General features: G+C 42.9%; 1 protein-coding gene across 1 annotated transcript in view; it reads left to right on the top strand.

Annotated features, from left to right (window-relative positions):
• LOC310874682 (formin-2-like) overlaps window positions 1–23620 on the top strand; it is a gene marked incomplete at its 5' end in the record, with an annotated part of 105936 nt that overhangs the window by 81774 nt on the left and 542 nt on the right. Inside the window, 4 exons of the mRNA XM_083787544.1 lie at window positions 3236–3328; window positions 14604–14655; window positions 15250–15399; window positions 22225–22306. Coding sequence (XP_083643670.1) covers window positions 3236–3328; window positions 14604–14655; window positions 15250–15399; window positions 22225–22306 — 377 coding nt within the window. The remainder of the gene's footprint in view (window positions 1–3235; window positions 3329–14603; window positions 14656–15249; window positions 15400–22224; window positions 22307–23620) is intronic.

Here is a 23620-nt window from a genome sequence, read left to right on the forward strand (position 1 = left end):
CCTTTACACTGACAGTAGGGTTGCCGTCCAGTAAGGACACATTTGAATACGACGGCTGAGTATCCGTGCTGGGATAGTTAATTGGCAGTGAGTGAAGTGCCTTGCTCAAGCCGGTCTCATTCACTAGCCCTATAGCCTTTTCCGGTCAGGACCAGGGATTGAACTGGCAGCCATCCAATGACAACTGCGCCCCCCTTAGACAACCAGTCCCCACGCTCCTATCGTGTGACAACAAATGAATGAATGCACTCGCATGTGTAAACATTGACATAGACGCAGAGTCCTTAGGCAACTCTTTGAACACAGAAGTTAAAACTACTAGGTCATTTCTCAAGGTCATACTGCTTTGCAAGGTTAAATGTCTTACTGGGCTGGATGCTGTGAATGCTCCAGAAATGGCAAGCAGACCATGCTCTCTAGTTTTTGTTCTTTCTCTTTGACTTGCGCCCTGTCTGTCTGTCTCCTCTTGCTCTCTCGCTGTCTTGTGCTCTCTCTCTCTCTCTCTCTCTCTCTCTCTCTCACTCTCTCTCACTCTCACTCACTCACTCACTCACTCACTCACTCACACGCCCTTGCTTCTCCTGTTTCTCACTTGTCTGTTGTGTCTATCTTAAGTGAATTCATTTTTGAATTCCTGGTATCCCACAGTTATCTTTGACACACACACACACACAATGCCCACCCTTGCCTTCTCAAAGGTCAACCCGTTTCCATGGATGGGGGGCGTAATTGGTGCGACCAATTATCCTCTCCCCCTGCCCCCTGCTGACCTGCCAAGTGGTTCCTAGCTGCTCAGATAATAATGATGATGATGAGACCAGGAAGCAGGGAGAGAGTTGGGTAAACAAGAGCCCAGAGCCCCGGTAGCAAACAGCCCAGGCAGCAGCAAATCTGTTTTTATTTCCCTTGTCTTCTATTCTTTCTTCCGACAGTTTCTGTCTTTTTCATCATTTGCTTTCTCCCTGACCCACCCTGTATCACCCACACCACCATCACTTCCGCTCCTCCCCATCTGCTGTCTTTTTTTCTTTTTTTAAAAGTCTCAGTCTGGCACCACCTCTCACTTTGTCTCTGTCTGTCTCTCTGTTTCAGATATTGGCAGACTACACTGCTGTATAGGTTGTGGAAGGTCAAATATTTGTATGCTTGTATGTGAGTTTCAAAAAGATTCCCTTCACTCCTTGTTTCTCTTGCTATCTCCCCATTTCGCTGCCCTGATATCGCTCTCTTCCTTTTATCTCTCTCTCTCTGCTTCTGTCTTCGCTCTCTCCTGTTCTCCCCCTGTTCTATCCTTTTTCTCCCTCTCTTCCTTCACTTTTGTCTCTCTTCTCTCTCCCCTTTTTCTCTCCCCCTCTATTTTTCTCTTTCTGCCTTTCTCTCCTTTCTCTCTCCCACTTCTCTTGTCCTACTATATCCACTATAATTCACCAAATCTGTGTGTGTGTAGCGTGTCTGTCACTCTGTGGCCTGCGTAACTCGGAAAGCATCTGACTTAACGTGACCCTGAGGTGCCGAATGGCAATTCGGACGGGCCAACGGTTTCCGAGAATCTGTCTGACCACGGGTCTGAGGAGAACGCAGAAAAATTCTGTTTGTTCAGGAGATTGTAGGCTCTCGGCTCTCCTCAGTGGCCAACCTGACCCGTCGATTTAACTGATTGACTGAGCTTCACGTAGCGTTTGTGTCGCACAGCCAGTATACAGTAAGTGACGGACGGTGTATGCAAGGGAACAGAAAGTGGGGGAGAAGACATATGGACGAATGTCATAGAAGAATGGCAGTAATGTTGGGATGGAGAGGGAAAGTGTCTTAATACTATTCAAAGATAAGTGGGTGAGAACAGAAGGTACATACAGTACGGGTCTATACAGCATAGAAGAGAAGAGGTCATACATACAGTACGGGTCTATACAGCATAGAAGAGAAGAGGTCATCATAACATGTATAAATAATGACCACTTGTATCGTAAACAACACGCATGGCACCGAATATGCTTCACTTGGCGCATCCTCATCCTCATCTCCCTTTCTAATGGGACACCCCTTGCCCTCCTACCTATATCCTCTCCCTTTATTCTCCTTCTCTCCGTCTGTCTGTTTCTGTCCCCCATTCTCCCCCTAGTATTTTTTTTGTCAGTCTTCCCTCTCACCCCTGCCATCTTGGTCACCCAGGGTCAGGTAAATGCCCCTAATAGACCAGATGGTTATTACATTGGTATGAAGGCAGAATGTGGTGGGGCAGCTCGCCTGCCAATCCATCTTCATCCACTGATTGGCCTACGTGACTCTGGGCACTTCACAGACATTTTTTAAGAGTTCCACTGGATTCCTTACAACGGGAGAGGTGTGTGTGTGTGTGTGTGTGTGTGTGTGTGTGTGTGTGTGTGTGTGTGTGTGCTTCACCTCGGCTCAGAAACTGGGAGCAAAGTGTATACCTAGAGGGCTCACATGTGATTGCTGTGCCATTTACACCTCTGCAGGTTTCATATCTTTGAAATGTTATATTCTCCAAACGTCAACAATTTTGGAAATGTAAATTTATGTTTTATTATCCCACTTATTACAGGGCTAAGCCAATTATTTCCTTGCTTACGGTAATGAAAGTATTGCGCAACACGGTCGCCTTGGAAAACAAGGAAGTGTTGATCAAATAGAATTTTCTGTTATTGCATCCTCTATTACTTGCTTCAAAAGTTTTCAAAAATATTTGAGAGTTTGAGAGTTGTAGTTGTAAATTATATTTTGTGTTTGTTTATGGCATAATATTCAAGCTGCGCAGCAGGTGCCTCTTAGGCTTTGATTAGAGTCTATTATTGAGTCCATCGTCATTATCCAGAAATAACAGACAGGCATTCAACCAAGCCGTGTAATAATTGCATTTAATGCATCTTATCTTTGGCTGTTGTGAATGGCATGTTTGTTGCTTTGCTCTATCTCTTGTTCTCTCCCTCTCTCTCTCTCTCTCTTCTCTTTCCTTCCCTCTTTCCTTCTCTTTCCTTTGCCTCCTCCCCCCCCCCCCCCCCTTTATTATTTTTCTTTCTATCTTTCTCTCTCCCCCTTCTTGCTAGTTATTCTTACACGTGTCGTTCACTTGTTGAAGAAGACCTGGTGTGTCTGGTACTTCAGAGAGGCTAACCTATTCTGTTGTTCGACTCGTCTTTTCATGGCTCTGCATAAAAATCCCCGGCTACTTGTCTGACCTGCCGTAACAGTGTTGTGTTTAATCTCTTGGCAGCGTGCACGTCGGAGGTGGAGAAGGTGTGTAAGGTGTCGGAGGAGGAACATCTGCAACCTTTCAAAGACAACATGGACCAGTTTCTGAGCCAAGGTGAAGCAAAAAGCACGCTCTCTCTCTCGCTCTCTCTCTCTCTCTCTCTCTCTCTCTCTCTCTCTCACTAACACAGTACTCAGCACTGACTGATATTTGCATTCAATCTACAATTACCCCACAGTACTGTACATGTGGACATGTTTCAGAAAAAATATCTTTGATTAGGTTAATTGTTTACTTCTCGCCTTGTATATAACTAGACGTGTGACACATTGCGAATAGATGATCTCTGTTTCATCTACTTTTTGTTTTGTCAAGTGCTCGTCTTTGACATGCTCAAAATGGGGACACCAGGTTGAAAGTGCTTAAGCACAGGATTGTACACATTTCATGTTTTGTTACTCTGTGAGAAACAAAACAAAACTCCCATTATTTAAAAGAAATGTCACATTCTGTCACTATATTAACACACTTTACTGTACTGAACAACACACACATTCAAACGCCTGGCTATTAAGCCAATATAATTCCTCCAAATATACACATGTAAGTAACACTGTAATAGTCACAACCCAATGAACACGGGTAAAGACATGCATATACAGAGTCACGACACAACCTCGGATCAAAGACGGAAACACGCAAACATTGTCTCATTTACATCTGTGCCTTTCTGGGAAGCAGAACAGAAGGACACTTCTGTCACGCCCTTTTGGTAGACAAACAAACAGACAGACACACCAGTGTACTGTACGACAATGCACACGCAGAACAACAAACACAAAATCAGACGTGCCGTTTCTGCTAACACACCCACATGCTGAAATAAACACACACACACACACGTTTGTATCATTATACTTTTGAGGACATCCACGTTTTTGAGTGGCGATTTTATGTATGCTATTTATTTTATTTTATTTGTTCCATTTCTAACCCTAATCCTAAAGCCAAAAATAGCAGATCTATAAACTCACAACGCATCACAGCATGACCCATTGTGAGCTTATAGGTCCGCTATTTTCAGAGCTTGACACGGCACACAACTACGAATAAATCAGGCATACAACCCTAAACCTAACTTCTAAATGCCTAATCCTAATCCTAACCTAACTCCCCATAGCCTTTGTAACCATAAAACAACATTTGGACCAGGATAATTGTCTTCAAAGTCTTATTTCTCAAATTCTACTATACACGTGACATTTTGGTACTCGCAAGTATAGTAATATAAGTACACTAAAACACACGCACACGGTCTCACACTCTCACACAGTGGTGCTTGTGGTCTGAAACCATATGACACCAGCACCAGGGCTTGAAGATTTGTGGCGAAGCTGCTCTCACTTAGCCAGGCTGCAGACTTTTGATGTTGCAAACCCCATTGATGTTGCCATCCATGTGTTGTTACATAAAAAGTCTGTACAGTACGTTTACTATAGGGTACCTTGGTTAGGAATTTAGCTTTTCCTCTGTTGTCCTGCCAGAAGCTTGGCCAAAGTCTGATGTATCAGGGTTTACTTTTAAGGCCTGTGTATGAATTCGCAATATTTATTAGGTTACGTTTGGTTCGGTGGCAGCTTGATTGATTGATTGGCTGCCTGATTGATTGTGTTTCTTCTTTGCTGTTATTGTATTGCTGTTTTGTGTTTGTCGGAGACGTGGCTGAAGATTGAAGGTTCTTATACACATCGACATCGACATTCATAAGAATTGCATTTAATCAGTTTCTTTTAGCTTTCATTTATTTTCTCGTGTAACAAGAGATGGCATGAACGTATCAATTATATACATATCACAATGACGGATATGTATTTGTTTTGGTTATGATTTGCAATGGCCTCATTCCATCTTGTGCGTCATGCTGTGGATGTAGTGGATACATGTTTGTAGCCCGTCTGCTGTAGCCTGTTCAAATGGGGGAAGCCCATTCTGTTCTCTACATTTCACTCGAGTTGAACCACGTACACACTAAGTCTATAATATATATCGACGCTGTCGGGCAGAAACCTCATATCTCCACATTTTAACTTTTTATGATTCTTGGTAAATTAATGCCCTAGTTTTTCACAACAGTGTCACACAAAAATAGCACATATACAAGCTCAAAATGCATTTTGAAAACTTTTGGACATAATACTGTATATCCAAAACTTTTCCTAATATTATTGGGTTTTCACCCGACAGCAACTATCCATAGTTCAGAACCCCAGGGCCCAGGGGTCTATCCATAGTGGAGAACCCCAGGGCCCCCTGGGGTTTATCCATAGTGGAGAACCCCAGGGCCCCCTGGGGTCTATCCATAGTGGAGAACCCCAGGGCCCAGGGGTCTATCCATAGTGGAGAACCCCAGGGCCCCCTGGGGTCTATCCATAGTGGAGAACCCCAGGGCCCCCTGGGGTCTATCCATAGTGGAGAACCCCAGGGCCCTCAGGGGTCTATCCATAGTGGAAACCCCCAGGGCCCTCAGGGGTCTATCCATAGTGGAAACCCCCAGGGCCCTCAGGGGTCTATCCATAGTGGAGAACCCCAGGGCCCAGGGGTCTCTCCATAGTGGAGAACCCCAGGGCCCAGGGGTCTATCCATAGTGGAGAACCCCAGGGCCCCCAGGGGTTTATCCATAGTGGAGAACCCCAGGGCCCCCAGGGGTTTATCCATAGTGGAGAACCCCAGGGCCCCCAGGGGTCTATCCATAGTGGAGAACCCCAGGGCCCCCAGGGGTCTATCCATAGTTCAGAACCCCAGGGCCCCCAGGGGTCTATCCATAGTTCAGAACCCCAGGGCCCAGGGGTCTATCCATAGTTCAGAACCCCAGGGCCCCCAGGGGTCTATCCATAGTGGAGAACCCCAGGGCCCCCAGGGGTCTATCCATAGTTCAGAACCCCAGGGCCCAGGGGTCTATCCATAGTTCAGAACCCCAGGGCCCTCAGGGGTCTATCCATAGTTGAGAAGCCCAGGGGTCTATCCATAGTTGAGAAGCCCAGGGGTCTATCCATAGTTGAGAAGCCCAGGGGTCTATCCATAGTTGAGAAGCCCAGGGGTCTATCCATAGTTGAGAAGCCCAGGGGTCTATCCATAGTTGAGAAGCCCAGGGGTCTATCCATAGTTGAGAAGCCCAGGGGTCTATCCATAGTTGAGAAGCCCAGGGGTCTATCCATAGTTGAGAAGCCCAGGGGTCTATCCATAGTTGAGAAGCCCAGGGGTCTATCCATAGTTGAGAAGCCCAGGGGTCTATACTTGCCCTCCCCCCTCCTTTATTCCCTCTACACTGAATCTCTTTGCCAAAAATAGCTGATCTACAAGCTCTCAAATGCGCCACAAGCTTGTAGATCTGCTATATACACCAAACATTCGCCCCCCTGAAGAGGGCCGCTATAGGCCTCGTGTGGTTAACGTCTTAGTGTCTTTCCTTTTCGTGTTTTTTCTTTTTCTTTTTTCCCCAGCTTAATTGCAGGAATTCTGAAAAAGAATTCCTGGCATTCTCTTCCACTTGTTTCCTCGAAGGAATTTCCACCTCTTTAACCATCAAGGAATCAACTTGAGATGAATGCCACCCATTGGCATGAATGTCACCTATTTGGGCGGTATTATAAATCAACATGACAGATGCATCCTGGGCAAATTGTTGCTGTGTTGCTGCCTGCCTGGGAAAGCAGAGCGGTCTGGTTGCCATTAGCCACTCAACATGACGCGGTGCCGCTTAATGTGATTGTTGGTCCAATCCGTATAGGGATACACGCACGGCACACACAGGGCATGTAAAGAGAAGAGACATTTGTACACAGACACTCACACAGGTGTAAACACACACATTTGAATTATAAGGGGTGTGTGTGTGTGTGTGTGTGTGTGTGTGTGTGTGTGTGTGTGTGTGTGTGTGTGTGTGTGTGTGTGTGTGTGTGTGTGTGTGTGTGTGTGTGTGTGTGTGTGTGTGTGTGTGTGTGTGTGTGTGTGTGCAATCCTCGGCACGTTTAACTGAGATTGTACAAATGGAATGTCCATTTTTAACCAATGACATCGATGCACTTCCTCTATTCAAAGATTACAATACTCCAAACTCATTCAAGCTTGAGACCCCGCCACCCCCCCGGCCCTGACCTCAAATACCCCTGCTTTGACCCTTAGGAGAACCTGTATCATTCCCACCATGTCCATTAACCTCACAGGGTGAGCACAGGTTTTGTATTGGACGGGAGGAGATGGGCTCTGCTGACTGTCGGTGTGAGAGAACCAACACCATGAAAACATGGAAAGAGAACAACCAATTAGGCCTTCAAATATTGATTAATTTCCTTCGCGATGTTGCATTTTTAAACCGTATATCCACAAATGGATTAGTCTGATTAATACTTGGGCCCGATTTTATAATTAATTGTATTGTATTGTATATTGTATTTTATAATTCATTCATTCAGTGTCTATCCATCCATCTTCTTCCACTTATCCGTTGTCGAGTCGCAGCGGTAACGGTTCCAGCAGAGAGTACCAAACTTCTCTTTCCCGGCCGGGTCACATTAGCAACTTCATACGGAGCGATCCCGAGGCGTCCCAAGGCCAGCATAGTGATATAATGCTCCCATCTGGTCCTTCGTCTGCCCCTTGGCCTCCTCCCAGCGAGACGTGCCCAGAGGGTCTCCCTAGGGAGACGCGCTAAGAAGCATCCCTACTAGAGCAGCAGCTCTACTCCCACTTTCTCCAGGGTGTCTCCTTAAGAGAAATGCCAACCACACGCCTGAGAAAACTAATTTTGTCTGCTTGCACAGTATATTTGCACCCTTATTCTTTCGGTGACACAACAGTGCGGTATAGAGCACCGAAGTCCGACGTCAATATCGGTAGAGGGCGCAAATCCACAGGTTCATGTACTTTTTATTTACATTGTAATCCCCATAGGGGGATTTTAGATCGCCTCATATAAGTGCTGTTTGAAAAATTAACATGTCATCGCGGCCGCTTCACTTATGGATATGAAGAATCAACTGACTGAGAGAAAACACTATTCTTACTGCTACTGAATTAGTGTTTAGAACATTTCATGCAAGTTGCTCAAAAATCAGGGCAGAAAATCAGGTATAAGCATTTTTCAAACTGTTCAAAATGGTGGAAACAAATTCCATGAATTTTGGCCAAACAAAGCATGAGTTATGACTGTTCAAAGGTTTAATTTAAAAATAATTGCTATAGCTTTGGCCAATTGGAGTAAGACTGCTTCCAGTGCTATTTGGCATGACCCTCTACTATACTGTAAAGTGACTTAAGCATATGATCCTGAATGTATGTGTTAGAGGTAGAAGAAGAATTTTCACAAACCAGCAAAACTTTTCACTTAAAAAATAAATACTATGATTTATTGTCTGTATAGGTCCAAAGTTCACGTGTAGACGTTTTTGTGCATTTTGATCAAAGATCCTGGGAGGACATTGAACTGTTTTTCATATAATTCAAAATGGTGGGTGATGGTGAGGTCAAAAGTCAGAACACGAAAGTTGTTCGGCATGAGGAGACGCATATGTGTATCAAAGTGTCATTGCCAACGGTCAAACGGTTCATGAGATATACACGTTCAAAGTTTGCATTTTCAATTGAGTGCTATAGCGCCACCCTTTGGCCAATGGTCATGGGCTTTGCATAGTCAACGTTTGGCATGGACCTCTACCAGATTCCTGCGTTTTGCGAAAACCGACTGCACGGTTCAGTCAGAACTGCTATTTTTGGTGGAAGGAGGAGAAGAAGAAGAACACAAACAAACGAACAATAAGTGACCAAAGTCACTTCGTGACTTCTTGGTCCCTTAAATATGGGGCCAAGTGCAGACCCCTGAGTGACCCCAGTCATTCACCCCCATACTGACTATTATCATTTACTCACCCAGTGAAGCCTTGAATTCATGGATAATGTTTTGTTGGTGTTGCATTCCTTCACGGTGAAAGAATAAAACAAAAACCCTAAAACCATTTTCTCTAATTCATTGAGTATTCTCTTCGTGTTTGGATTCTTCACTCACAGTGAAGGAATGCAACACAAAAAAAAGATTCTCCATGCATTCAAGGCTTCATGCGCTGAGTAATTGATGGGGGGAGGAGTCATTTTGGGTGTGAAGTATTTATTTAAGCGGTTAAAGTATTTTAGTTCCACAATCCTGTACGAGTTCATCTTAAAACCACACTGTAATTGGAAATTTTCATCAATTATAATGAACAGTATTCTTTATATTTATATTCTTTCTTATCCATTATATTCTTATGCATTGATTTTAAAAAGAAAACTTAGTTTGTAATTTGAACTTCTGAGTACTCCAATATTTAAGTACAAATTGACAGAACTACTTTCACTATAGTTGTGTAGTAATATTTGTCAAGGAGTTGACTACATTGACTTAAGTTCTGGGGTTGAGTACTTTATCATACGTTGAGTATTTATACATTGACTTAAGGTCTGGGGTTGAGTACGTTATCATACGTCAAGGAGTATTTACAGTATACATTGACTTAAGTTCTCGGTTTGAGTACTTTATCCACCAGTATTATAACTGTTGGTAACGCTGTCAGATATAAGAGAGGGAGAACATTTTGGAAACGGGCTCATAAAGAACAGAGGAAATGGGCAGAGTGAGAAGGGGACAAATTCAACACATTTTCACTTGAACTTCACTTCTGAGAAACGACGTGGTTGTGCAGTACGACAGACCACGAGTCTGACTTTACACGCTCTACTGCTTTGACACGACAAGGCGACAGGCTGCGAAATGAAACACAGACCTCATTTGATAACCAGTCTCATATTTCTCTGCCAATCCGTCACCACAGACTTCGTTTGGGCGGCCTATTTCATATTGTGAGGTCACAGTTATCAGCTGTCCGTGAAACCCTGCCGCACAAATTTAGTTAAATTAGTCAAATCTAGTTAGTTACTCATTTTTACATCCCTTTCTGCATGTCTGCCTCTGACTACCTCCAACACATTCTTTCACATGCCTGCGTGCAGAGAACTGCCTTCATTTCTTTCTTTTCTTTTTGGTGGAGACGGAACTCTATGTATACCAAAATAAGTTCCCCGGTCGCAGCGAACCCACCATGAAACCCACCATGCTTCACCAAAGTGAAAGCAGATTCACAGCGGAGTCTCTGCTTTGGCCGGGTTTTTGATTTTTGTTTTTCATGTTTTGATGATTTCTCTTTTTTTATCTCTCCGTGTACCCAAATTGAATGTTGAAAGATGTTACATTGGCACACGGCTGTCAGAAATGCAATATCACCTCATACTGCATGTTTCCACCAAATATATATATGTACGGTAGTATCCATCAGGCAGAAATCTTGGCTTACACTATATGCCCAAAACCGTAACTTTTCAAATTAGTGATCTATTGGAAAATTGAGTTTTTCTTGTTATTAGTTACTAGCTCCTGTTAATATTTTTCATTCAACCCACAAACCGACAGCCACTTTCAACCTGTCATCGCTATTTTGGGCATGTCATTTCTAAATGTTTCCAAATTCTTTCAAAAATAGCCTATCTACATGCTCAGTCACTCACAGCGCTGCACAAGTTGTATGTCAGCTATTAGGTAGGTCAGGCTACGTTTTTGTGACATTGTCAAATGTGACATTGCCAACCAGTATAAAAATAGGGCACTCATTTATGAAACAGTATAAAATATTACATTTGGAATGGATATACGTGGTTTCTGACCAACAGTGATATCACCACTATACAGGGATTCGTTAAGCGTAATATTGGTATGACTATCATTAACCCATTCTGAACGGGCACCCATTTTGGTGTCAGCATCATGTTATGCTTTAGCTATTGAAAAATAGCAGATCTACAAGCTCATATCGCGCCACCGAGTGGCGCGATACGAGCTTGTAGGTCTGCTATTTTTGAAAAATCGAAGAACGACTGACATTTTTAGAATCTGATCTCAGATCAGAATGGGTTCATCAGACCAGTGTGTGTCCGGCGGAAACCTCGTATGAATCTGATCTCAGGTCAGAATGGTTTAATATATATATAATAAATATCTACATTTTTTTTTACAATATCTACATTGTCTCTTTTTCTTCCAATACATTCCTTCATGTGCCGTGGTGTGCACATTCTCTCCACAACATCTTTTTTTTTTTTTGTGGTGGTGGGGTTCTCTTTGTGTTTATTATTCAGCTCAGGGTCTGTTTCTGATTGAAGCCTAGGCCTTTATAATGTAATACTTCCACTGTTGTTATTGTTTCTCCCTGGCTCCGGGCCTCTCACGTACATGGTACTGTGTGCTCTAACTGTACAGTATGGACAAGTCAGACATTGGTCTGGACCAGTCTTGCCAGATTTTAGAAATGAGCAACGAAGTCTATGAAAACGGGCCCAAAGATGCAACTAACAACATGTCACTTTTGTTTTTACATATGGGGATATGTGGACAATTGCATATTAATTTGAGGCTCTTTGACTTGAAAATGGGAAAACTACACTAAGAAAGAAGCCCAACAAACCGCAACCACCTATATTTACATGCGACTTTACAGAAGAACAAGCCCAAAGTCGCCTATATTAAGCGGACATGGCAACCCTGATTTCTACGCGGGGTTGGTTTCTCTGCTTCACTGCAAGCCCTGCAGACAGTGAGGCCCCATTCACACAATACTTATAATCATATATAACTATATCATTATGTAGTTACAAAGGGACCGCTAATCCAACGTGACAATGCTTTGTCCAGTTTGGGGTTGTTGTCAGTGGAAAGTACTTCACTAACATGCCATGGTTCAGATGGATATTATTTAGATCGGGGGTTCTCAAACTTTAGAATTTCACGGTCGAGCCCAACCCACCCTAGAAGCATGAGTGTGCCTGACATTTCTTCCAGTTGAACGCTAGGGTGACCAGAAGTCCCCCTTTGCGTGGGACAGTCCCTCATTTCCAAGACTTTTCAGGCGTCACACAAATCGAGACCGGAGCCATCAGTGTTCAAATGCCCTAATAGTTAGTCCCCTAATATTTGGCCTGCAAAGCACTCTCTTTGGCTAACATGAGAAATAACCCTAGGCTATAGTCGGCCATACCACCCATGAACAAAATTAGCATTTTAAAACAAAACGTGAGACACCAGGGCGGTTTAATAACATAAATGAGGCAATATTATGCCTATGGTCGAATATGACAACCATATGACAAACCATTCCTTGCCGCTGTCGCAAAAAAAATGCTTGCCCAGGCTGGGGACCAAGTCGAGTCTCTCTGCTCTACATGTAAAGTGTCTTGAAACAACTTGTTGTGATTTGACACTTTAATAAAATGTAATTGAATTGATATGAGGGGCCCGGCAAGGACCTCCATTTGATCCATGTTCTATCTCTGGGATCCCCTTTCCCAATTTACATGATCAAATCCTAACTCTGTGTAACACTCTGATACCTGTAACTCCTCAAGGACCTGTAGGGGTCCCCGGACCCCAGTTTGAGAACCAATGCTTCAGATCAGACAATATTAAACTATTGTGCATGTACATAGTTCAATAAAATGAAGACAAAGATGTTGCAGTAATTATTATTAGTAGTAGTATTAGTATTATTATGGCTATATAATTTGTTCCTTAACTACTTGAACTAGTTAATGAGTTGATAATGGCCTATCTACAAGGTCATAATGTGACATGTTGTGAATGTAATTTTTTGATGAAGGCTTATTTTCACCTTATGTTCGCATAATGTTGGCCTATTATTACATACCCAGGATAGGGATTTTAGCATTCATGTGGTTAAATCTTTTTTTGTTGGAAGCATGTCTGTAAAGTAAACAAAAATCAAGGCTTTGAAAAATGATATTACCAAATCATTAACTAAATAAATATTGTCCAGTTGTTATTCTGACTATGTAGTTTGATTAAAGTCGTTAAGGAAATTAAGCTGTAGGAATGTATATCTCCTGTCGTATTTTAAAGCTTAGCATGAAATCAGTTAATGATTTTTATTTTTATTATAATCAGTGGAGAAAAGTCGACTTCTTTTACAAATTCCATGAAGCCATAAAACTGAAACAAATGTTGGTAATTATCTCTCTGTGAACTATGAACACGAAATTGTCTTAATGAATACTTATTTTAAACAATCCAGGAGAAGGAATCGGTGGTTGAACAAATTCTCTTTAAGACCAAAGACCAATAATTAGTTACCAACATTCCAGCCATGGTTTCACTGCCTGTGATGTCTGATTAATTACCTTGTACCAACAACAGACAACACATGGCCTTGAGAGAGAGAGAGAGAGAGCGAGAGCGTGCGTGCGTGAGCGTGTGTGTGCGTTCACACACAGGAGCTTGTGGGTGTCTGTAAACACGTGTATGTCATCACGAGAGAGAGAGAGAGAGAGAGAGTTCAGAAGGTGCAAACGATACTTAGGCACCCATAAGTCATCATTGCTTTTGGTCTGTTGTAATACCTAAAAAGTTATTCTGTAAGGCTACTCTACAGTATGTTGCATGCAGGAATCGGGATTAGGAATGTGCCGTGTGCCGTATACAATGGTAGAAAAAGTACTGTTTTCTACTGTGAACGTACAGTAGCAATACCACAATATGAAAATACTGTTTAAAAAACAATCCTGTTGAATAGAGAGAAGAGGAAGCGCTGCATGGTCCGTTAGTTGTCAGTGGCAAATAAGGCTCAGGCTAATATCCAAAGGTCCAAAAATGGAAGAGAAATCCAAGGCACTCGGCTCTGATGAATATAAAAAGCCTTTGTAATTTGGCTAAGCTTGGCAAAGAAATAACCAACCTACGCGTTTTGGACCCTGATGAGTGACGTGTCTTGGATTTCTTTTGAGTTCACACTTTTGAATATTAGCCTGAGCCTATTTGACACAAGGGAAGGAACTTCAAACTTATTTACATTTAAATATATATATATATCCTGTTAAATACATTATCGGTTATTGTATTAATAATCTAAATGTGTACAGTAACTAAAGCTGTCAAATAGTTGTAGTAGAGATTTTATATTTTTGGACAGATGAAGTTTCCACCTGACAGACGGAATCTTCCTTGAGCTCCTTTACATACTGTTTGATAATTGTGTTTATATTGTTATGGTTGGGACTTGGGAATAACACGCACCCCCACAAAACTAAAGCACTCAGAATGGCTGACACGTGGGTCCATGTGTGTGCCTTACACACAGAGCTGTAATATTTACAGTATGATGCATAAATCAAGCTCATCGTTTTGTTAAGAGAAGGTGGCTATTGGTTATTTGCACAGTAGCTTCTTGAGAAGTGTGTACGGTAAATCAAGCAAGAAACTAATTCTGTTCTGTTTATTTTTTACTTTTTCTTTTTCCAGCTAAGACTGAAATGGAGACACATGACGCTCAACTCGGCAGCACTCACAAGACGTAAGAACGGCTTCTATTTTTCAAAGTTTGTCAGCTTGAGACCCAAAAGAAGTTTGTCGTCCCCAGGACCAAAATGTACAAATATATAATTATAATTGCCTATATTACAGGCCGTATTGCAAGCTCACAATGAGACACATTAAGCTGTTTGAAGGGTACTTGTTAAAACTTTATAGATTGCAATGGTGACAATATCTGTCACACAGACAAAACATCCTCGGCTGTTAAATTGTGTTTAAGAAAAGCGGTGTAGTGCCATGGAGCCAGTAGTGTGTGGGGTTAAATGAATGAAACTGGGGAATTGAGGTGGGCCCCAAAAAGTCTGGACTGAGTTCTTGCGGGGTTCCTGCACAGATCTGGGATCTGTCTAAGCATTAATTGGGTCATGATGGGATAATTGGATTTAAATCTGCACTAGAAAGGTCTGGAAAATGGGTTTAATAAAGAGTTTATAGACACAGATCCATGTTGTACATGTCGACATTGTTATAATGATCCCCGGCATGAGGTACCGGTATACTGTACCAACAGTACAGCTCAACTCGAGAAGTTTGATATGTAAAGTCTCCCTCCCATGACCCCCCCCCCCCCCAGGTTCCTTGAGCAGACCGTGTTCTTCTCGGTGAAGGCCAAGTCGGGGGAGAAGGAGGTCTCCCCCAACACCTTCTTCACTGTCTGGCACGAGTTCTCCTCTGACTTCAAGGACCTGTGGAAGAAGGAAAACAAGGTCATTCTTCAGGAGAGGTACGTCAATGTTCTGTACTCTTGGGTTCATTCAATTGTCTTCATTATTTTATGTATTTATTTGGGGCTTTTTATGCCTATAGTGAAGACAGGAAATGCGGTCTAAGAAACACAAATCCAGTCTGATCACTTGTACATAACGGATTCATCTCCTGTGCAGGCTGTGCTGTTTCAAGGTATTCTTTATTGTTACCGGTATGACCGGTACATAACGAGTCAATTTGTTTTATATTATCAGACATTGTGGCTGCATTAATAATAATAATAATAATAGGAAATGTTTGACCGTTGTCCAATCGCTTAAGGTGCTGTGCATATTGTTTTACTCCTAGGTTATAAACATCTGTCTGCATGCGAAAAACTGTGCCGTGACCTGTGCCTTGGCATTGACAGACAGACGGACAGACATACAGTGCGTGTAAGAGCTGTAAAGTGACCTGTGCCAGTGTCCTTGGCATTTTGCAGTGTCCATAATGAAAAGCATGAACTGAACACGTTGTCAATCACATCCAACATTGCTACACTGTGCGTTGGGCCGCTGGCACGGAGCCGTCCAGGTTTTCGTTTGAATCGAGGCCCTTTTGTCTACAATTCAACTATCCAGCAGGGCAGGATTCATCGTTCTTGAGAAGGTTCACGTGAACCAGATCGCTATCTTGGCTCTGCCTGCAGATCTAGCATCCCATCCATTGTAAGATGCAGTCAAAGGGTTCAGTATGTGCTGCTTTTTATTTCTGCCACATGATCATGTTTTCACCCATGTGTGTGTCCGTCTGTCCACAGCTAATCTAGTGTACGACTCGTATTTCTTGCGCTCACAGAGGCCAAGCACCTGAATTTTCAAATATTTGTCAATGATATCTATATAATTTCTTCATGCCGTGGTTCTGCAGGAGGCCAGCTCTCTATGACAGGGTGTGTACGTGCTTTTCCAGAGCTAATCATGAAAACTCCTCGATGGATCAGTGCCAGTTTCTTGCGCTGCCTGCCCGGTATACCACAGAAGTACCTCCACACATTGTTCTGATTGATTTTACGTCCTAGATGACTGTGTGTGTGTGTGTGTGTGTTATTTCTTTTTAATCACAAATCTCTTCTGGGTCCGTGGTCCAATTCATCAATTTGGACCAGTGATATCGAAGGCAGTTGTAGAATCAGCCTCAAGTCTTAATGGGTTAAGCTCATGACAACATGCCCCCAAACCCCGACATTACTCCACTCTTAATGTCCATGCACATTAACGGTGAGAGAGGTTGACAATGAATGTGTACAGTGGAAGAGGACAGATGATGTACAACTGGTAATCCTGTGCTGTTCCCTCGTAATCTTTATGTCAACACACATTCAACTCAGTCCGAGCTTTCTCAAGTCAGACAGAAAGATGGAAGGAGGTTCACGGCACGCCTCCTGGCAGAGATAATGTGCTCTACCGCGAGTGCAGTGCAGCGCACCTTTCTTGGTTTTTATTTTAATGGGATGGAGTGATACAACAACCAAATATTTTCGGTGCCCTTTATGGGGAGTTGTGCATTTCCAGACTGAGATTTTGAGTACTACATGGTTTTAGATTCACTTTGGTTTTTCACTTTGCTGTGGCCGAATACCAAGCCGTCTAGAAAGGCGTTGTACATACTGTACATCTGTACTGTATGTATAATGTACGTACTGTATACTTCAAAATAGACCAGTTACAGTTCCATCACTAGCATGACATCATGAAACGTAAACGGCTCTGGGCCATAATTCTTGTGTATATATATAAGTTTTCTTTTAGTTGATTACTATTACCAATTATGCTGAACAAAAAACAAAACAAAACATTTTATTCTGTTCTCCTGTGCAACAGACGTAACGATAAAGACCCACCGGGAACAGTCTGTACAACCAGGAAATATAATGTAATAGATAAGTTCATCATCTGTGCATATAGAAATGAATAAAACAAATTCAGTGATGCGCTCAACATTGTTAATGTAAAAGGACTTTTGTTATACTGTGAGTGAAATATTTCTAAAGAACACTATTTCCATTTGGCCAATTGAGGTCATCCGTCTCTACACTAGGACATGCACGCAAGCATCTAGCGGCTTCACCACTGAACAACACCACATACATACAGTATATAGTGATGTCTTCATTCACAAACTGCACACATACAGTACAGTGCTATTGTCACTTTCAATCACAAATATTTGACAGGCAGACCACGCCATTATTCAACTATATGCCTTCTTTGGTTTCCTCTTAGATACTGTTTAAAGCAGGAATAATGACCCACATTAAACCAAAATGTGTCCCTGCCCCCTCGTGAAAGTCTTCAGGCAACAAATGCACAGCAGCGCATGGCGAGAAGCGCCTTTCTCGCCAGACGGTGTCGAGGTCACTCATCAGCTGGGGCTAAATCACTTGGAGTTCACTCGCTTCCTCCCTCATAAGTTATCATCCCCTCTCCACCCCCTGCTGTCTTACCCTCCTTCCATCTCCGCTGGCTTCCAGAAAGTTATCTGTCAAGCACTATTGGAAACAGGCACACGCACATACTTTATCGCAAGCATACGAAACGGTGAGTCATTGTCCAAGAAATTCTACTCGAGTCGATTGTGAAATGAGTTACCTTTTTGTTTTGTTTGAAGTTCATGTATATTATTTTCTAACCTTACCACACACCACAAAGAAGGTGTGTGTGTGTGTGTGTGTGTGTGTGTGTGTGTGTGTGTGTGTGTGTGTGTGTGTGTGTGTGTGTGTGTGTGTGTGTGTGTGTGTGTGTGTGTGTGTGTGTGTGTGTGTGTGTGTGTGTGTGTGTGTGTGTGTGTGTGTGTGTGTGTGTGTGTGTGTGTGTGTGTGTGTGTGTGTGTGTGTGTGTGTGTGTGTGGTTAGATTGGTTACACCTCGGTGAGTGATGTTCCGACTCTTTGTAGTGACAGAGGGAGGCAGAGAACGGCAGGATTCCATACATTAGTTAGTGACGTAGCATGGAGAGATCAGCGCCACACAAGCAGGCTAAACACACATACGATCAATCAGTCGCTCTTTCTTGAATTCACACAGAGTAAAGAAACAGATCATCCAAAAAAGAGCCGAGTACAAGTGCAGTGCATGCATACACACACATGTGCACTCATTAATTTAGCCATAGATACCGTATTCTTTAAACATCCCATTAACAGAAGAAGGCGGATTTGCAGACAAAAATAAATTGATTGATTACTTTATTGAAAATGAATTCAACAGGATAAAAGCACAAAAAACTTTGATCAGACAAGTGAGATGGTTTTCTTAGAACACTGACTGTTATTGTTTTTTATAAAAAATTACATGTATTTCAGCATTTGCGATTAGAGTTGAGCACATTGTTAGTTCTTTGTTAGTTTTTCTTTTATTTTTCTCCCTAAATGATTTAATGGTACAACGCTTGACCACAAGCCATGAACAAACATATTTTCAGAGCAATAAGACAATAAACAGAGATGTGCATCGCGTCCACAGACTAATCGACTTTGACACATTTGGAATGGTCGTATTTATTCAGCTATTGTATTGAATGAAAGTATTGTAATGCTGGCTATATTAAGCACCACACAGGATGAGCCAACAGGCTCTCCTCGAAATGTGAAACCACATTCAGATGTGTACCGCTCATGTGATTAGTATTCAGTCACTGTCACTGCTTTAGTATTCTGTCACTGTGCAGTTATATGCTTCTCTGAGTGCCACTCTCCCGTAACGTGGCTCCATATGTTTGGCATTAGATGCTATCTGTTCTCATTTAGATGCCTTCAGACAGGGGGGGGGGGCGGACTGGCCACTGAACCCACTGGAGTTTTTACTGCACTGCAGGAGGAAAAACAAATGGCCTGCGGACTGCAGGTTTTAATTGTGCAATTAGATAAAACGAGGGTCGTTGGTTTTAGAAATTTAACGGACAATTTAATACCGTGTTTGCCCGGGAAGTTTTCAAAACATGAGACAATCTAGAAACCCACTGACTAGTATATAAAATTGTATTCTAGTTTATTCACATATTTCAGAAGGTCACTCATTTTACTGCAATACGGCCATGCTGGAGGACCAGGTGGCAAGGAGTGAAGCTCCACTGGATATGAAGCTAATAATGAAGTGCTTTTCAGCGCTGCGGTTATTAATAATGGCCTAGTATGTGTCGCTATTCCCCCCCCATTGCCTGCAGAATAATTACCACACTATGGGGATCTAACCGGAGGTAAATCATTATCATAAATACTTTGGGGGTGGGGCAGAGGTGAGCGGGCGGGGGTGGCATATGCCCTTACTGGGCTGCATTCAAGACACTTGCCTTGTGTCTGACACCTGACTTGAACACAGCTGATGGATGTGTTCTGCCCCCCTTCCCCCCCATCAAACAACATGTTTGGTCAAACCATAATGGGCTTCCATTGGAAATTCATTGGAGCGGCCATTATACACAGACACAAGACAGGTGTCTTGAATGTGTGAACGCAGCCCAGTATGGCCACCCCCTCCTGGTGCTGCAGCCATCTTGGAAACTAAAACACAATATAAACGATGGGAGAGATGTGGGGCCGAGAAAGGCCTTTATTAGCTGAAAATGTTGCTTCAAAACGCGTCTGTAGAAACCGGCACCATTCCCTACATCCATTTATTTTTGACAGTCCATGATTGAAACATTGATGTCATGTGAAGTCCATAACATGGTCACGTATTTCAGAAGGTCACAATTTCATTGTAACATGGCCATGCTGGAGGACGGATGGAGGAGGCTGGCTGGGGGGCAGAAACTGGAGTATTGGAATTTTTATAGTGCAATCCCCTCTGTGGCAGTATGAGAGCTTGTACCGCCACGGTTAGCTTAGCAGTGCTCAAGATGCGGTTTCCTGATTAGAGTCAATGAATACAAATAGCAGAGACGCAGATAACACGCAGTCACTCATACATTTATTCATTCATTCCCCCAAACCACAAAGCAAAGCAGTGTGTCTATCTCAGGTCTGGGTTTATGGCCCTTAATGCACTGGATGTTTGGATTGCACCGAGTTTGCCCATGGCCATTATGGTTATACTCCCAAGCAATTCGATGCATGTTTTTATTATTTATGAAAAATCTAATTTTATTTGACATTAATTGATTTTAAAACATGTTCTGTCCAAAGTATATGCAATGTAATAAAAGGGATATACGGTAACATTTCTGCAGTTATAAAGTTGATACATCACACACTTTTGAGAAAATGCCTGAATTAAAATGAATAATTATTGCAATGCATTGCAATGCCAACTGTTCACAATTATATTGCTCCAATTTGCATAATGCTTGTTCTGATCTATTCTAGTCTATCTAGATTTCTTCCCCCCCTGAAGCATTAACATGAGCTTTCATGCTAAAGCATGGACAGGATGGTGACTCGTGGTGTTTAGTGGGTCGTGACATCGTTTACATTGAGTGTTCAAACTGGGTCTTTATCTGAATTCATAGTTTTCACATAGTTTGAACCCTGGTCATATCTGAATGAATATGTGTTCTATTGGAAGCAGCTGGAGATGTTTGTTAGTTTTGTCTACTGTTCAGATGTGCCAACACACGAATCTTAATATCCTCTCTCCCTTCCTCCCCTTTCTCTCTCTTTCTCTCTTTCACCTCCTCCCCCTCCATTTCTATCTCTCTTTCTGATGCTATCTCTCCCCCTCTCCCCTGTCTTATTGCCTTTCTTTTTCTCTCTCTCCCCTTTCTCATCTCTCTCGCTCTCTCTCACTCTCTCTCTCTCTCTCTCTCTCTCTCTCTCTCTCTGACACGCACACACACATAATCATGTTCATGTGTGTGTCCAGTCATCTCTTGTCTCTTCATCCTCTCTACTCCCTTGCTCTGCTGTTCTCTTTGATTTCTCATGCCAGTCCTCCATGGTCTACAAACTCATCCTGTCTGTCTCCACTCGTGTGTGTGTGTGTGTGTGTGTGTGTGTGTGTGTGTGTGTGTGTGTGTGTGTGTGTGTGTGTGTGTGATCTCATGCTAAACCTTCACAGTAGAGTGAGTCCACCCTGCGTGTGTGATTGTGTGTGACCTTGCATACAGCAGAAGACCTTATTTGGACCTCCCTGCTGACACCCACACACACACACACACACACACGTTTATTCTCATGATGAGTAACTTATTCCATATTTAGCCATGTACTGTTATCCTGGAGTCAGATTCACTATCATAATATGCATTATTATTCATGACTGCATTTTTGCTATGTTTAGTTTAACTTGTCTCTTTCTCTCCATACCTTGTGGTCCTTAATGTTTATTGGAGCTTGTTGGCTACTGTTGCGCTGATGTGCTCTCAACACCCAAGTGTGTGTGTGTGTGTGTGTGTGTGTGTGTGTGTGTGTGTGTGCGCGCGTGCGCGGTATAGTGCCCCTCTCTCTCTCGCCTGGTCTGTGCATGCGTGTGTCCGTGCGTGCAGTATAATACCCCTCTCTCTCTCTCTCTCTGGTCTCTGGTCTGGTCTGTGCATGCGTGTGTCCGTGCGTGCAGTATAATACCCCTCTCTCTCTCTCTCTCTGGTCTCTGGTCTGGTCTGTGCATACGTGTGTGTGTGTCCATGGTGTGGGTGTGTGAGTGAGTGTTTGTCGGTCTCCAAGGGGTGAGCTTTCAGTGGTCAACTCATAACTCTGTCATGTAAACTAGCCCAACAGCTACAGCACGCTATATGGCAAAGGGACTGGGCACATTGTATAATACAGAACAAGAGGAAAGAGAAACACGGTATGGCTGCCTGCTGCATTCTCAGAAACGAATCCGATCCCATCGACTCAACACTTTCTTTTTTAACTTGTTCTCCAGGTTAAAAGCAGCAGAGGAGCGCATCCGACAAGCGAAGGAGAAGGCAACCTACAGTGTTAAGCCCAAACACGCTTCTGGCATCGTACGTTCATATATTGTATTCATATATGCAGTACTAGTACTACATTATATGATAACATTTTTGATCATCTGAAGGTCAGAGAAATTGGTTTGAGGCTAGGAGGTCAGCAGTTGGAGTCCACAGACAATAATGTTAATGGGGGAGGGGTTAGGTTATGATGTCACAAAATTATGTATTTTCGATTGGGCCTTTTGAGTTAAAGGCTTTCAACATCCAGGAAGAAAGCAAAAATACACAGGGAAGACATAGTTGAATATTATATTTCCACACATGGGGGTCTATTAAAATGTTAAACTCCATAGACACAAAAATCACAGCACTCCATCTTTAAGAAACCTGGGAGGAGAGGTAGAGAATGCTCCAAATCTCTTCTATCTTTCTACAAGCTCACAGCTGGTTGCATTGCAATGCATTGTGAGCTTGTAGATCTTGTATTTTTGGCAAATCCTCCTCCTCTGAAAAAGGATACTAGGCTTCTGAGTCACTCTCATCAAGAGGCTGTTTGATTATATTTCTGTACACATATTGTATGTCTGCAGACTCACTACTCATTTTCTGCAGCAGTCTCAACTGCAGTCTACAACTACATGTAGCTCTATTCATTCCTTTAAAGGGCCGCTGACACGCCCCAAAATTAATATGGGTGGTACAGCACATCACGTGGTCTGACTGAAAACGGTTTGAAACAGGGCTACGGCGCGCCGCGCTAGCAACAAGTGGCTGCTAGCTCAGGCTAGCGTTTTTGACGGTACATTTAGGTCAAATTGGCTATAAATGTAATTGAAAAAATATATTTTTTCGCTCTTGACGTTGACGTGTAAGTTTTAGGGTAAGCTGTTGCATAATCGCAATTTCGCACTCGGAGTCCCATGCCCCGGCAGAGAGCTGGGATGCAGCTCTCTGTAACGCCGCTAACATATCCTCAACCACGGCCTTCTGCAGAGCCCTGTTCACAGGTTCACTACCTGGCTGTCTAGCAGCACTGCACTGGGCTAAAATGCATATCCGTCTTCAAATATCTTATGTACCACAACATTGTTCAAATGAACTGTGTGTTTATGCTTGTTCATTGTAATAATCAATATCGCTATGATGATTTATCGCTGCGTCGCTCCGCAAGACAAAATCAAAGTCTAGCCCGTCTGCCCCCTCTCACCGCCGGGGCACAGAGCCTATTCTGTTCATGCAGGCTGCGCACGGGGGACGTATAGCCTCTCTGGTCCCCGCATTGAACTGGGCATGTGTGTACACACACACACACAATAAGAAATATTGGAGATTTTTGTGGAGGAGTTTTCACCTCCTCCATCACCC

Source organism: Protomyctophum parallelum (assembly GCF_964188405.1).
Source record: "Protomyctophum parallelum genome assembly, chromosome: 17".
Classification (NCBI taxonomy): Eukaryota; Metazoa; Chordata; class Actinopteri; order Myctophiformes; family Myctophidae; genus Protomyctophum; species Protomyctophum parallelum.